This window comes from Eublepharis macularius, chromosome 17, assembly GCF_028583425.1.
Source record: "Eublepharis macularius isolate TG4126 chromosome 17, MPM_Emac_v1.0, whole genome shotgun sequence".
Lineage (NCBI taxonomy): Eukaryota > Metazoa > Chordata > Lepidosauria > Squamata > Eublepharidae > Eublepharis > Eublepharis macularius.
In genome coordinates this window covers 24463251-24477993 of record NC_072806.1, presented here as the reverse complement: position 1 = coordinate 24477993, position 14743 = coordinate 24463251, and the positions used below count along the sequence as shown (strand labels likewise).

The window sequence follows — 14743 nt, the reverse complement described above, 5'->3', positions numbered from 1 at the left end:
GCTGATAGCCATGGTGACTAAATTATGCGTGTAATGTGCCATCAAGCCGCTTCCAACTTAGGGCAACCCTATGAATGAAAGACCTCTAAAATGTCCTATCATTGCTCAGATCTTGTAATTTGGAGGCCGTGGCTTCTTTTATTGAGTCAAGCCATCTCGTTTTAGGTCTTCCTCTTTTCCTACAGCCTTCCACTTTTCCGAACATCATTGACTTTTCCAGGGAATCTTGCCTTCTCATGATGTGACCAAAGTTTTGTCATTTTAGCTTCTAGGGAGAATTCAGGCTTGATTTGATCTAGTACCCACCTGATTTGATCCAGTACCCACCATCCATGGTATCCACAAAACCCTCCTCTAGCACCACATCACAAACGAATCAATTTCCTTCCAGTCCGCTTTCTTCACTGTCCAACATCCATATTCAAAGGCCGTAAATTGCTGAACCCCCATGCTATGAGGCAACACTAGGGAAGGCTTTAGGCTTCTACACCCTGTTTGTTGGTGCAGGGGGCTGTACTAGAGGGACTACTGGTCTGACCTAGCAGGGTTATTTTTATGTTCTTATGAGGAACAAGCCTAGCTGGCAATCCCATACAAACTGATCGTGCCTCTTCAGCAGCAGGGAGAAGTGTGAGAGAGCAACTAGCATCCTAGATACCAAATCTGATTCTGCAAGTAAATGTCATCTGGCACAATCCCAGAGGAAAAAGAGGCAGCTGTGACAACCTGTGATTTGGCCATGAAGGGGAAAGGTCTTGCCTCCCTACCCCCCTCCACCATCTTGTCAAAGCAGACCTCTGCGGCAAGCCAATGGACAAAGGTCACTAGGGTGACCAAAGTGGGAAGAGCACTCTGTTTGGAAAAAAACCCCACTGGTTTAGCAGACAATGCTGCTTCAATACATGTCTAAGAACAGTTGAGATCATGTTGTTTGTCCTGCTACACAGAGATGGCTTGGAGCATGAAGCTGGGGGGGGGGAATAATTGATTTCTCCTGTGCTCCTAATTGGGCACAAAGCCACAGTCCTGCTGCAACGGAAGGATAAGCACCAATGTGCAATGAACCCAAGAAAAAGCCTAAATTCAGGGGAGTTTGCAGCAGAGCCTTTGCCCACAGCCTTTCCCATATTACACTATTCCTGCAATTTCAATGCAGAAGATGCTGACACCCTCTGGCCCACATCTACCCTGAGGATTTGAAACTGAGCTAGAATGTGATGGAAGCCTGGGCTTTGTAGCTGCATCAAAAGGAGGGAAAACAGCCTCCTCCGTTATTTCATGCCTCTCACCTTGCCAGAGTGTTCAAGGAGAAGCGCCATTCCTATCAGAGCGCTCATAACAGAAGGGCAGATCACATGGCTGGTATGTGGAAGGTCCAAAGTTCGAATCTGACCATTGCCATTTAAAGGAACTCAGGTTTTTAAAAAAATCCTCCATCCCTTTGCATGAATAACCTCTGCTAGCCAAGAGAGGCAGCCAGTTTGGTGTAATGGTTAAGAGCGCAGGACTCTAATCTGGAGAGTGGGGTTTGATTCCCCACTCCTCCACTTGAAGCCAGCTGGGTGACCTTGGGCTAGTCACAGCTCTCTGGAGCTCTCTCAGCCCCACCCACCTCACAGGGTGTTTTGTTGTGGGGACAATAATGACATACTTTGTAAACCACTCTGAGGGGGCATTAAGTTGTCCTGAAGGGCAGTATATAAATCGAATGTTATTAATAGACAGCAGTGCAGTACTTTGACAGGGGAACCTTGCTCACCGGTAGAGCACACACTTTGCGTGCAAGAGGTCTCAGGTCTATTTCACAGAACTACCAATTAAATAGGACATAGAAGAAAAAAACACATGCCTTTGAGATGTCAGGCTGACATGAGAAACGCTTCCAATCTAAATAGATGATATTGGAATGGATACATGGGAATACTGCTACAGGCAGCTTTATGTGACATCCCCTTGAGTCTTAGCAAAGGATATTCTCTAGTTCCATGTTAGCCAGTGTGAGTAATTGTATCAAAGGAACTTCTGGGAAATCCACTCCTTTACAGGGGAAAGGAAAAACCCAAAAGCAGATAAAAATAGAAAGTGAATCGCCCAAACAACAAATTTAACCCCAAAATGTTTACCACTGTGTTTCTAAACTGAAGAGCGTATTAGATGATGCCAACAAACATTGATTCAGTTAAACTTTCCATCTTTAGACACCCCTCCCCCCATAAATATGGAGGCTTCTAAACAAGCCTGTTATAGCTAATAATGATTTTAACTTGTGCAGTTGTGCAACCCCCTCCTGAGCTTGGTAGGTTTATCGGATTAATTAAGATGTAGTGGAAGAACACAGCTAGGTGCACAGGGTGACGTAGTTATTGTTACTGCTTATCAGGGCTCATTTTGGGGGGGGGGAACACGCAGGAAAGCAGTTCTGGCAGTTCCCCAAACCTGCCCACCTGACTCTCGGCCATTTGGGGCCCATTTCGGCCTAGATTGGGGCCGAAATGGCCCAGATTGTGCCTCTGATGGGTGGTGGATCACTCTCCCGCTCATCAGTGGCCTGATCCTGACCATTTTGGGCCCCTTTTCAACCATTTTCAGCCCCTTTTTGCCAATTTGGGCCCAATTTCAGCCCTGAATGGGCAGAATTGGGTCCAAAACAGCCAGAATAGTTGATGTCAGGGGGTGTGGCATATGCAAATCAGTTATACTAATGACACACTTCCAGTGATGGCAAGAGGCATGGCATATGCTAATGAGTTATGCTAATAAGTTCCTCCAGCTCTTTTTCTACGAAATGACCCCTGCTGCTTATAAAACAGAACGGCTCCCATTATCCCTTTTTTGATTTTTTGGAGCGCTGTACCCTTGCATTGCATGGACTGAAACAAGCCAGTTTCGTAGGCTGCATATCTTCCACAAAGAAAACTGTGCATCTACCCACTCAGCTTCCTCGGCAGTGTTGCTTCTTGTGGCTACATCCTCCTCCATCCATGATTCTCTGACCCTTCGAGGATCATGTACTGAACATGATGACATCATGACACCACACAGCCAATCAGATGTGGTCGTATCATGACACCATTGAAGACAAGTAAGGGCAGTGTAAAATTAACAATCAAATATTTCAGAGAAAACCTGGAGCCATATTTTCATACGGGTGAAAATATCTCCTTGTGCCTCACCCCAGTTTTCTTGGAGGCTGTGGCAGCCAGGTAGGTAGGTTTCATGCCACAAGACAACAAGTCCGTGTTTTTGTCAGACAATAGATTGGATTGCACACAGCCATTTTATGTTCCATTTCAGACTGTTCAACACCCCACTCTTTCCAGTTGTTGGCACTCGGGCCTCATTAACTCCCAAGGACTTATAAAAATAGGACAGCCAGACAATTCTGCATTTTTCGAATGGGAAAAGAACAAACAAATTACTATCTTCACCATGAAATGAAGATCAGTAAACACGATACAGATCAGGAGACTGTGTTTGTAGAGGGGTGGGGACTGGTGTGCATTTTAAAAAATGTGGACTCTTTAACAACACGTAACTAAAAGTGAGAGGAATTCTGTAAAACCAACACGAATGGATGATAGGTCTGTCCCAAAGGTAGATGAAAATCTCTGTATTGCAAGAGGAACTGCTCCCAAAGGCAGACGTGCTGGGGGTCATGGCAGTGGAAACTACTGCCCTTGTGCTCTGCTTGTGGATTCCTGGATGCATCTGGTTAACCACTGTGAACAGCAGAATGCTAAGCAGAATGGACCTTTGGTCTGACCCAGAAGGGTTTTCCCTTAGGTTCTTATGGCTCAGGCAGAGGGCCCTAACTGTTCAATCTCCACTGAAAAATGATGGGATATAATGGGACATTCCTTCCCTACCAGAAACATGGGCCGTTTCCACACGGCTTACCTTGTTCCAGAAAACAGCGAAATCTCACATGAAATTGCGCGAGAAGACACTGTTATCGCACGAAATTGTACAAGAAGACGTGATAATAGCATCTTTTCGCGAGATTTCGCTGTTTTCCGGAACAAGATAAGCCATGTGGAAACGGCCATGGTGTAGAGCAATTACAGGTCCATCTAACAACCTTGCTAAGATCTAACCAAATATCTCTAGCATCAATGGACAACCAGATGCTCCTTGGAAGCTCAGAAGCAAGGCATGATGGAAAGTCAGGAGTTTCACACACGTGACACTCTTTCGCTCTTATCCTGGAGTGCATGACATTCCAGGATAAGAGCTAAAGAGAACTTTTCGTGTATAGAAAACCTGCCCAACTGTGAGGCTGTAAAAACTCATTACAAAATTTTAAAAGTTAATTTAACCATTTTGCAATAATGGAAAACTCTTCCATTCCTTTTTTGTAATTAGATTAATTATCAAACCTGTGGATGGTTAAAGTGTTTTTTCCTGAAATACTAACAGAGTGAACGCTTGAAAATATTAGCTCAGTATGTGATTAAAACATGCTTGACTAAATATCCCACTCTAGATTTACTTAATGCATCAAATAACTGTGGAGGCTGTATTAAAATCATTTTCATGGTGCCTATGGGTTTCCTCGATAGGAAAAGGCAACAAGGGATATAAAGATCATCTTTGCAGGATCAAACTAAAAGGCCCTCCTGATCCATTCCTGTTTCATACAGTGGCCATTGCAATGCCCCCCACCAAAAGTCTACATGCAGAGGCCAAAGTCTCCCCCCCCCCCACACACACACACTGAGAGTCACTCAAAACGAGGCGCCTTGGTGCATGTTCGTCAAGTGTAGGGAGATGCAATGTTAGCCGTGTTAACTACTTATTGTCTCTGTTTGCCCGCTGATTCAGAACTGCACATTTTGTGTAAAACTGCATGTTATGAAATTCTCTGTCGACCAACAGAGAAAGAAGAAGACCTGGTGGAAAGCACTGTTGTCCTCTTGGTACTTTCTAGACAACCCTGAGATATGTAACTGCTCCTCCCGATGGAAGGAGCAACTATTTCACTGAATCTACTTTCTAAAACCAGATCAAAATTATGGGGGGGGGGGGGAGCGGGGGCTCAGAAAACATATTGCTTTTATGTTGCTTCCAGATACATTTCTGATCTTTTCTATCAAATAATAATCTGTACATGTGTGGCAGGGAAATCCATTAGTAGGCACAAGAATGAGACTAACCCGCCTCCCCGCCAGAAATCCATGTATATCGTTAAAATGCAGATGTATTGCTTTAAATTGTGCCATGTGCTTGTCACTGAGGTTAACTCAAATCCCCCCACAAAATATCTAAACGTGTTCAGCGAAGGCTGGGCTGGCTCTAGTCTCCTCTGATTCTCATTCTTCAAGAGTGGGCGAGACATTTGTCAGACGAAATTGGAATTCGAGGGAAGGGAGGGGATGTGCTATATCATACATCTTGTAAGCAGAAGCTGCATACAGAATGTGAAAATAGCCTATATTGGTTCACTGTCCCAGCCAGACCTTGCGGGACATCATCAAGTCCCACCCGCTCTTTGAGGCTTCATTTCTCTCTCCAGGGACACACAGGCATATTGTGTATAGGGAACGTGATTCAACTCCAGGATGAAAACTAACGCTCCATAAATAGTCTGTTATCGGAAGAAGGGAGCTTTCATTGTCAAAAGTTTATGCCCTGAAAATCATGTTGGTCTCTAAGGTGCCATTGGACTCCAATCCTGCTGTTCTAAACAGTCCTAGGAAATGACTGCATGCACGTGATGTAACTGTCTTCCAGAATGAAACCAGTTACACACCAGTTACATGTCATAGGTAGAATACCTCTGAGCAGGGCTTTTTTTCTGGGAAAAGAGGTGGAACTCAAGACCGCACAATGACATCACTTTGGGTCAGCTGGAACAAGAGGGGAGTTTTTTAAAGTTTAAATTACCCTCAGCAAAAATGGTCACATGGCCAGTGGCCCCGCCCCCGATCTCCAGACAGAGGGGAGTTTAGATTGCCCTCCGGGGCAGTGGAACGGAGGGCAATCTAAACTCCCCTCTGTCTGGAGATCAGGGGGTGGGGCCACCACCCATGTGACCATTTTCAAGAGGTGCCGGAACTCCGTTCCACTGCGTTCCTGCTGAAAAAAAGCCCTGCCTCTGAGGCTGAGGCAGGAATAAAAAGCAGAAGAGAGCTGTTGTCTCTGTGCCCAGTTCATGGCTTTCCCAAAACATCTGGCTGCCTACTGTGTGTAACCAGAAGACTAACCTTTGGACTGATCCTTAACATACATTCTTATGTTAAGTTTTTTTTATTCCCGCAAACAAGACTGCTGGCTGTTTAAATTTGTTCTGATATTCAATTCTGTTTAAAGGCAAAAAATTGCTTTTATTGAGGCTTTCTTGGATTTCTAAACACTGTGAACTCTGCAAAAACGGTTCTATTTTTTTTAAATGTATGAATTTGATGTGAGGTGGCTGTGCAAATCACACATCTTTGAAAGGGAAAATGTTGAACAAGTATCCTTCAATTTCTTTCCGCACTGGTTTCTGGATCAAGCAAGCCACCCAACAGCATAAGCAATCAACAGAAGATAAAGAGAGGACCTTTTGAACACATCCTGGGCAGAGGAAAGAGGATTTAAAAAAAAAATAATTAAGTTGTTTGGCATTCAGGACAACACAGTGGGACAGCTCGGGCACTGAACTGCTCCTTCTCTGACGCCAAACATTAATCTAGACATCGTTTGGAATGCAGAGCCCTGCCCAAAATCATTATGCTGTTATAAATTGGAATCACTCTGTTCTCATCTCTCCGAATGCTGTCATAGGTAACAAGATGCAAATCGAAGAGACAGGATGGTGGGGGCACTAGAGAAGTAAAAAACAGAAAGAGGAAGGACAGAGCAAGGAGAGATGCTATTTGCAGAGTTCATCCTTAGGCAAGCAGTTCCTACTTCTGCACCAGGAAGGTTTATGCAACAGCGATTCAGGTCCCCCTAGCCTGACTCATCCGGAGGCTATTTACAGCACAGTTGGCAACTTCCTTTGAAATGCACTGAAAGCCGTGGAGCAGCACACCAAAGAGCGCAGAAGTGCGCCCTGCAGCCATCTCATATTGCCGAGCTGAAGAAAGCACAGCTTCAGCGAAAAACTTAATTTAATGTACTGTACTTATACCCAACCTTTCTCCCTAATGGGGACCCAAGCTGGCTTCCATAATTCTCCCATTTTATCCTCACAACCACCCTTTGAGGTAGGTTGACTATGTAACTGGTTGAGTATGTCACTGGCCCTTGGTCACCCAGTGAGGTTCCTTGGCATAGCAGGGATTCGAACTTGGGATCTCCCCAATCCTAGTCTGGATCTTTAACCGCTAGACCAAACTGGCTCTCAAAAAGAGTTAGGACCAGTTTAACAGTTACTCAGCACCCCTCATGGCTTCCACTGAAAAAACCTTCTCTGTGTGAATGCAAAGGTTCCATTTAGCCCAGAAGACAATCCACATTACTATTCATCGTTTGGGAGAGGGAGAGAGAGAGCGCATATTTTGCATGCCACATCCCAGGTTCAATCTCTTGCATCTCCAGTTAAAGGATTTTAGGAAGCAGGTTTTGGGGAAGATCCTGAAACCTTGGAAAGCTGCCGCAAGTCAGAGGAAATATTATTGAGCTACACAGATCAATGGCCTGCCAGAATTTGGGCAAAACTGTATGTCTATATTTGGATCTGTTTCAGTGGCACAGCACATGTGCTGCATGCAAAAATTCCTCAACATCTGCAGTGAACCCTGAAAGATCTCAGGTAATGCGAAAGACTTGTCTCTGCCTGAGTCCTTGGAGAACAGATGCCAATCAGAGAGGACAATACTGTACTGGAAGGGATAAGGGCCTGCCTGTCTGAGTAGGAGGCAGTTTGCTTGTTCCAATGGTCCTTATTTACCTGGAATAGTCCCTGAGAAAGTCACTCACCCTAGGAGAAGATTTTAGGGTTGCCATTTCAAAGTTTTGTTTATTGGGGTGTTCAAGTTGTGATTCTTGACTTTCTGGTCTCTCTCTTATTTGACGTTCCAAAGTCAAACATCTTAACAGTGTAATCCTAAGCAAAGTTACACCCTTCTAAGTCCATTGAAGTCAATGGACTTAGGTGCAACATTGCACAGGATGGTACTGTATGTGGGAAAGTGGATGAATCTTGTCTCCAACAGACATAATAAGACCTCATCTAGCCCAGCATCCTGCATCCCATAATGCACTGCCAACAGGGCCTACAAGCAAGACAGAAAAGACAAGAGCATCCCTCCCCATGCCAATTGCCCTTCTAGTGGTAAGTATTTAGTGGCATAGTATCTCTGGACGTAGGTGCTATTGGACTTGAATCTAGCTCTGGACACAGAGGTTCCCTTCTTCATAAATGCCTGTGCATGAATACTAAGGCACCATGGCCCTTTTCACATTTATGGTTTAAACTGCCATTTATGAGCATTTGCCCCGATCACAGTGGCTTCAGCATTGCACCTGTTCATTTCACACTGTCCACTGCAGTTTCGATTTGGTGTCTGTGCTTCATTTCAGACTCGCTGTGAAGCCACGGTGCATTTTCAGGCTTTTGGGGCCTTGCAATTCTTTGAGCATGCGTAGTAATGTTGCAATGTTGGAACCCATCCCCCCTCTTTTGCTGATTGGGCTGTCCCCTACCCACTGGAGAGGCAACTGGTGGCAGAGTTCTGGGGAAAAACAATGTACCACTCTCATTTTTTTTTAAAAAAAAAGCCAAGCCAGGAAAGGGTTAAAATGCTGCTGCTTCATCCCCTCCAGCAAGCTGCAGCTTTGTTTCCAAAGGGCTGTGCAAAATGCTTGGGTTTTTTTTCTCTTTGGTAAAGCCTGAAAAAAGCCTGGGAAGGAGGGGAAAGCAGCCATTTAATCCATTCCTGGCTTTTAAAGCAAGGAGGAAAGTGCAGTAACGTTACCATGTTACCATGTTACAATCCATTCTTGCCTTTGGGGGGGGGAAAGCGTGTGCATACCTTAAGGGAGGAAGAGAATAGCAGCCATTTAACCCTTTCCTGGCTTTTAGAGCCAGCAGGGAATTAACAGGAAGCTTAGGAATCATTCCTGGCTTTGGGGGGAAAAAATAAGAGAGTGTGTGCATACCCGGCAGGAAGCAAACCAATGGAGAAGCAGCCTTATGACCGTTACCTCGCTTTACTAAAAAAATGGCGGACAAAGAGTTCAGAGAGCTGAGGAGGGTGGGAGTGGTTAATTCAGCACAGACCAATCAGCTCCCGGGGAAAAGGAGACGGGGGGAGAAGAGAAGCAGAAGAGGAGTACAGAATTCACATTGACATTAATCGGGCCAGACGCAATTGGGCAGTGGCTTCAAAATAACATCGCGGTATGTCCGCAGGGGGGAAATCGAGGATGCCGCGGACAAACATCAGTTCTCCGTCCCATGACTGCCTTGCAAGTGTGGAAGTCCCCCAAACATGGGAAGCAGAAAAGGTGCTGAAACGCTTTAAAGTCCCAGTGTGAAAAGGAACCATGTTATGAGCAACCTACTAATGTACATGTTGTAACCACCCCCTCCTCCCATTTAAAGAACTTTTAGCAACCTATAATAGAGATGAAGCAGAGGCACTGAGCCGTGGGGTGAGAAAAGGGTGTTACAAGCACTTCTGTTCAAGCAAACCAAATCCATGGAATGTTAGTATATCTGAAAAACCAGGAGACAGAACGAATGAATAAAGATCTCTAGAGCACATGCGTGCTTACACTGCCTGGGACACAACTGATAGAAGCTACTTCTCCCTAACAACAGTTAGCAAAGTTCTGGCCTTCTGCTTTCTACACACACTGCACGCATTTGCTTAGCCAAATGAAGCCTTTAAAAAAACCACACCATCTGGTCACATGTTCGCAAGCCAGCCAGGCCTGTACGGTATGACACAGGCTATCCAGAATTCCTGATGCTTAAGACTGGACTGAAAAAGGACCCACCTGCATGATCACAGGCCCCCATTTCACCTAAATAGAACAGGAGTCCTGTGGCACCTTAAACACTAATAGAATTTATTACAGCATAGCGAACCAGAGTTCACCTCATCAGATGGTCTCAGTCTAAAATTGGGCCTATGTACAGCTGGAAATTAAGTTCTGACCTAATCTGTTGACCCAAAATGTGAGGGACCAAGGACTTTTTAATGTGGGGATGGGCCCAGAGAGAGAGAAAAAAGGAGACGGGCTCAAGGTTACTCCCAGGAAATGTCAAGCACTCTAATCACTACACCATGCTGTCTCTTCCCTGGAAACCAAACTGAATGCAACAACTAGGGTTGCCAAGCTCCAGGTGATGGCTGGAGATCTCCCGGAATTACAACTGATCTCCAGGCCACAGAGATCTGTTCCCCTGAAGAAAATGGCTGCTTTGGAGGGCAGACTCTAAGGCACTATACCCCAATGAGTTCCCTCCCTTCCCCAAACCCCACCCTCTACAGACTTCACCCCCAGAATCTCCAGGAATTTCCCAATCTGGAGCTGGCAACCCTAGTAACAACTAAAAAATTTAATCACACAAAAAAGGATTAAAATATTTCCAAAATAAGATGACCTGGCCCCAACCTCGAGTCTCTGCACACCCCTGCCAGCTGCTCCTTTCTCCTTGAACAAGCCTGCCTGCCTTCTTGTACTGCAGAGAGATGCTGGCCCTGGGCAAAGATGCAACAGGCATGTGAGGCACTCCCTCCCACCACACAAACACACTCCGCTTTGGCGTCTGTTCAAACCCGAAAGACCAAAAAGCTGCAGCTAAGCCACAGCCAAACGGAGGCAGAAACGCATTACTGAATAACAAGCCACATTTGCCAGCTAATTAACATTTAAAACAAAGCCAGCGCACCCTCGCAAGGGCGCTGCGACCTTGGCTCGAGGAAGCCTTCCGATTGCAGAAGGAAAGCGAGTGGCAATCTCTTACCTGTTTGCAACAAACCGGCTCCGCTGTCTTTGACTCCAAAATGCTGCTGGATGTCCAACAAGACCCCTGGAGGAGAGAAAGGAAAACCTGGCTTTATATACACACCCATGCCTATATAATACATCAGTGCAAAGGTTTGTCAAAGCAGATGTTTCCAAACTAGATGCTAAGGAGCCTTGCAGTTCCTCAGAGGTTTACAAAGGCTCCAGAAGGAGGTCAGTAACAGAGGATGACTTTTCCCAAGGGACAGCTGGCTCACTCTTCCTCACCTTCGCTTGCAACGTGCTGTTGGCGGACAGCCTCGGGGCAATCTAGGCCACAAAGGGGGATGTTGAGATTGCAGGCCTGAGAAGTGCGTTCTAGAGCACGCCCCGGGTGTCAGTGGGTGTTCAAGGCACTCTGCAAAATGTTTTTCGGTGTTCCCCACCAGTTAACCAGGCTCTATGCAATGCTCCGCCATCTGCAGAGCAGTTGCTGGTTACTTGTTGCCCTCCAGTCCTTCTCTCTTCAGTGCCAGCTGGCCAGCTGTCTGCTGCTACCCAGAAGAGGAGAGAGTGGTAAGCGGGCAGCCATCAGTAGCTGAGAGCCATGTCTGGTGGGAACACCAAAGCCCACCACATAAGGAACAGCCTGTTCCTGTGGAACAGCCTGCCCGAGGAGGTCAGGAGAGCCCCCACTCTCCTAGCTTTCCACAAATGATGCAAAACCGAATTATTCAAAAAGACTTTTGTATTGTAGGAAGGGGCCTCAGATGCTCCACTAATGAGTTACGGACCATAGATTTCACCCATAGATCTCACCACTATGTTGCCTTACTATCTGTTGCTTTAAATATGTGCTCCTATGTCAGCCCTAGAATTGCTTATGTTCTGTTTCAGCATTTCTTCAACTCTGTATTGGATTCTTGCTAATGTTATGTCTTTGTCAACTTGCATTTATTTACCCTATTGCATTGTTTATGAAATTGTCCTTGATACTGACTGTACTATTCTCACACTGTGTAATCCGCCTTGAGTCTCAGTGAGAAAGGTGGACCATAAATGACATAAATAAAATAATAAAAAATAAGCAAGGCTGAATGATCAGCGAGTGAGAAGCCACGGCTGTCCCCAAGCAAGATGATAGGCCTTGGTCCTGTGTGAGGCCAAAGAGGCCAAGCGGCTGCTTGCTGCTAACCACCTTGGATGGCAGGACTGGAGGAACTGCTGCTAAGGAAGGTGAGTGGACAGTCTAGGCAAGGGGCAACGGCTGGGCTGACACCTGCCCACTCCTCTCTCCACTAAGGGTGACTGGAGAAGGGGTGCTCCATCCCACCTCTAATGAAAGACCCCAAATCCTTGCTGCTGCTCCCCAAGGTCAGGCAGTGATTGTTCCTCGGGCTAGGCAGCAATAGAACCAGCCTAGAGGCAGCAGATCCATTTAGGAGCTGTTGGCCCTTGGTAGATTCCAAGGATGCTGTTGACCCCTGGAACCAGCTCTGCCAGAATCCGGTGGAAAATGGGAGAACTGACATACAAGATTTCCTTAAAATACTGTGAAAAGCCATACACTCCAAACCGGAAAACCACAGTGTTATGGAGTCAACAGACCAGCCACAAAATAAAATTCACAATTAGATCTCTTTGGAGACTGAGTTCTTTTGGACTCCAATTCAGCTCAGCTGCAAAAGGGTAACTGCTGGGCTAGCCTGCTGCAGCCAAACCACCACAGTGCCCTGCGCCACTTGAAAGATTATCATCCTCTTTTGTTAGCTTGAGCCCTCTTGGTCAGATGCATTGGCAGATATAAACATATAGATAAGTACAACTCACTGAAGACAGCCAGGAGACATGTTATTACAAAAGAATCTGGAAGACGCAGTAATCTGACACAGATCGCTAAAGTTATGGCTTTAAAAGCCCTTCAAAAATCAATGGAACAAGCTTAAAAACTAAGCCTGGTGGTTGAATTTGAAAGGCAATAAAGAATCAGCTTCCCAAATTCTTGTTTTTTCTAAACGCCTTTAATCCAAACAGTAATCCCTACCGAGGGCACTGGGTGCGAAACAAACAACAAAACAAACTGCAGTTGCTATAAGTGAATACAAATTAGGAGCATTTCGCCTGAGAGTTTTTCTCTTGGCAAATTTATTTTTGCTTTCTCTACATCTGTAATCAGTCGCTCTTGAGGCCACACCCCATATCCCCCACATCACCTTAGCATCCTTCTCCAAGCTAATTTATTCTTAGGGACCTATAAACTGCATTTTAGAGCTTTCTAAAGAGGTGGCAAACAAGCCAAACCACAAACGATACCAAAGAATTCAAGGATGAGGATTTTCCATGGAGCATCCAAAACAATACCAGGAAAGCAATCACATCTTTTTTTTTTTTTAAAGAACATTTAAAAAGCAGGAAGAGGAGAAAATAGATGAGAGTACTCATTTTCCAGATCTGGGCCAACTAATTATGCTGTAAATCCAGAGGGACAGCCGTGTTTGTCTGTGCTGCAAATTTAAAGAGAAGTCCAGCAGTAACTTGAAGACTAATAAAATTTATTCCGGCATAAGCGTTTGTGAGCCAGCGCTCGCTTCATCTGATGCCGAGCATTTATCTATTTATTTGTTCAGGCAATTTAGAACATGTACATTCCAATGCATCCAGTGAAGTGAGCTCTGACTCTCCAAAGCTTGCACTGGAATAAATTTTGTTAGCATTCAAGGTGCCACTGGGCTCCTGCTTAATTATGCTTTAATAATTCAGATGTACAAACGTCAAGTTGCTGGCAGTATTCTTCTTCCCCACCCAATGTCTCTGCTACCCATTCAATTATCTTTTTATTAGTTTATTCTGATTAATCAGCAGATCAACTAATACGTGAGGTACCAACGAAACTAAATGGCCCACTTTAAGGGAAGAAAAGGGATCAATGGCTTCAACACTGTCAATTCATTATCACAAGATGAGATGATGGCCACAAGTTTGAGCTGGCGTTTTAAAAAATAGTAAAGAGTCCAGTAGCACCTTTAAGACGAACCAACTTATTGTAGCATAAGCTTTCAAGAACCACAGCTCTCTTCGTCAGACTCTTGTGACTACAGACTAACATGGCTAACTCCTCTGGCTTTTTAAAAAAGTATTAGACAAATGGGGGTGATAGACCTTATGGACAGGTATTGGCCTTGATAATGGAACTTCCTGTTCAGAAGCAGTATACTTCAGATTGTGACGACAACAACGACAACGACAACGACAACAACAGATTTATATATCGCCTATCAGGACAATGCCCACTCAGAGTGGTTTACAAAGTGTGTCACAACAATCACCCTGTGAGGTTGGGTGGGGCTGAGAGAGCTCTGAGAGAGCGGTGATTGACCCAAGGTCACCCAGCTGGCTTCAAGTGGAGGTGTGGGGAATCAAACTTGGCTCTCCAGATTACAGTCCTGCTGCTCTTAACCACTGCATCGAACTGGAGTCCTGCTGGAGGACCAACAATTACTACTGCATCAAACTTCTTGGAAAAACAGCCAGAGAAAAAAATACAGGACTAGGTAAATCTTTGGTCTCATTAGCTGTGTCATGTCTGAAAGACTTTTTAAAAAGTAGGGTCCCATGTGTTGAAGCAATGGGTCATTCAAAACTAAATTTAAAAAAATGGAAATTCAGCATGCTTTAACATTAAAATGTTGCTAAGTCATTCATTCCAGCATGTTGCCTCCAAGTTTCAGTTTATATGGGCAGTAGCCACTCCAAGCAGGCAGGCTTAAATGAAAGCCAACATGATGTAGTGGTTAGCATGCTGGACTAGGTCCTGAGAAGCCTAGGATCCAATCACCACTCTGCCACAGAAGCTCAATGG

The 14743-nt window shown here is 45.1% G+C and overlaps 1 protein-coding gene across 2 annotated transcripts in view; it reads right to left on the bottom strand.

Annotated features, from left to right (window-relative positions):
• SPNS2 (SPNS lysolipid transporter 2, sphingosine-1-phosphate) overlaps positions 1 to 14743 on the bottom strand; it is a 133792-nt gene that overhangs the window by 76567 nt on the left and 42482 nt on the right. For both annotated transcript variants that reach the window (XR_008598425.1, XM_055001882.1), the window contains exon 2: positions 10904 to 10969. Coding sequence is in view for 1 of the 2 variants with exons in the window: in XM_055001882.1 (XP_054857857.1) it covers positions 10904 to 10969 (66 nt within the window). In the remaining variant the exon portion in view is untranslated. The remainder of the gene's footprint in view (positions 1 to 10903; positions 10970 to 14743) is intronic.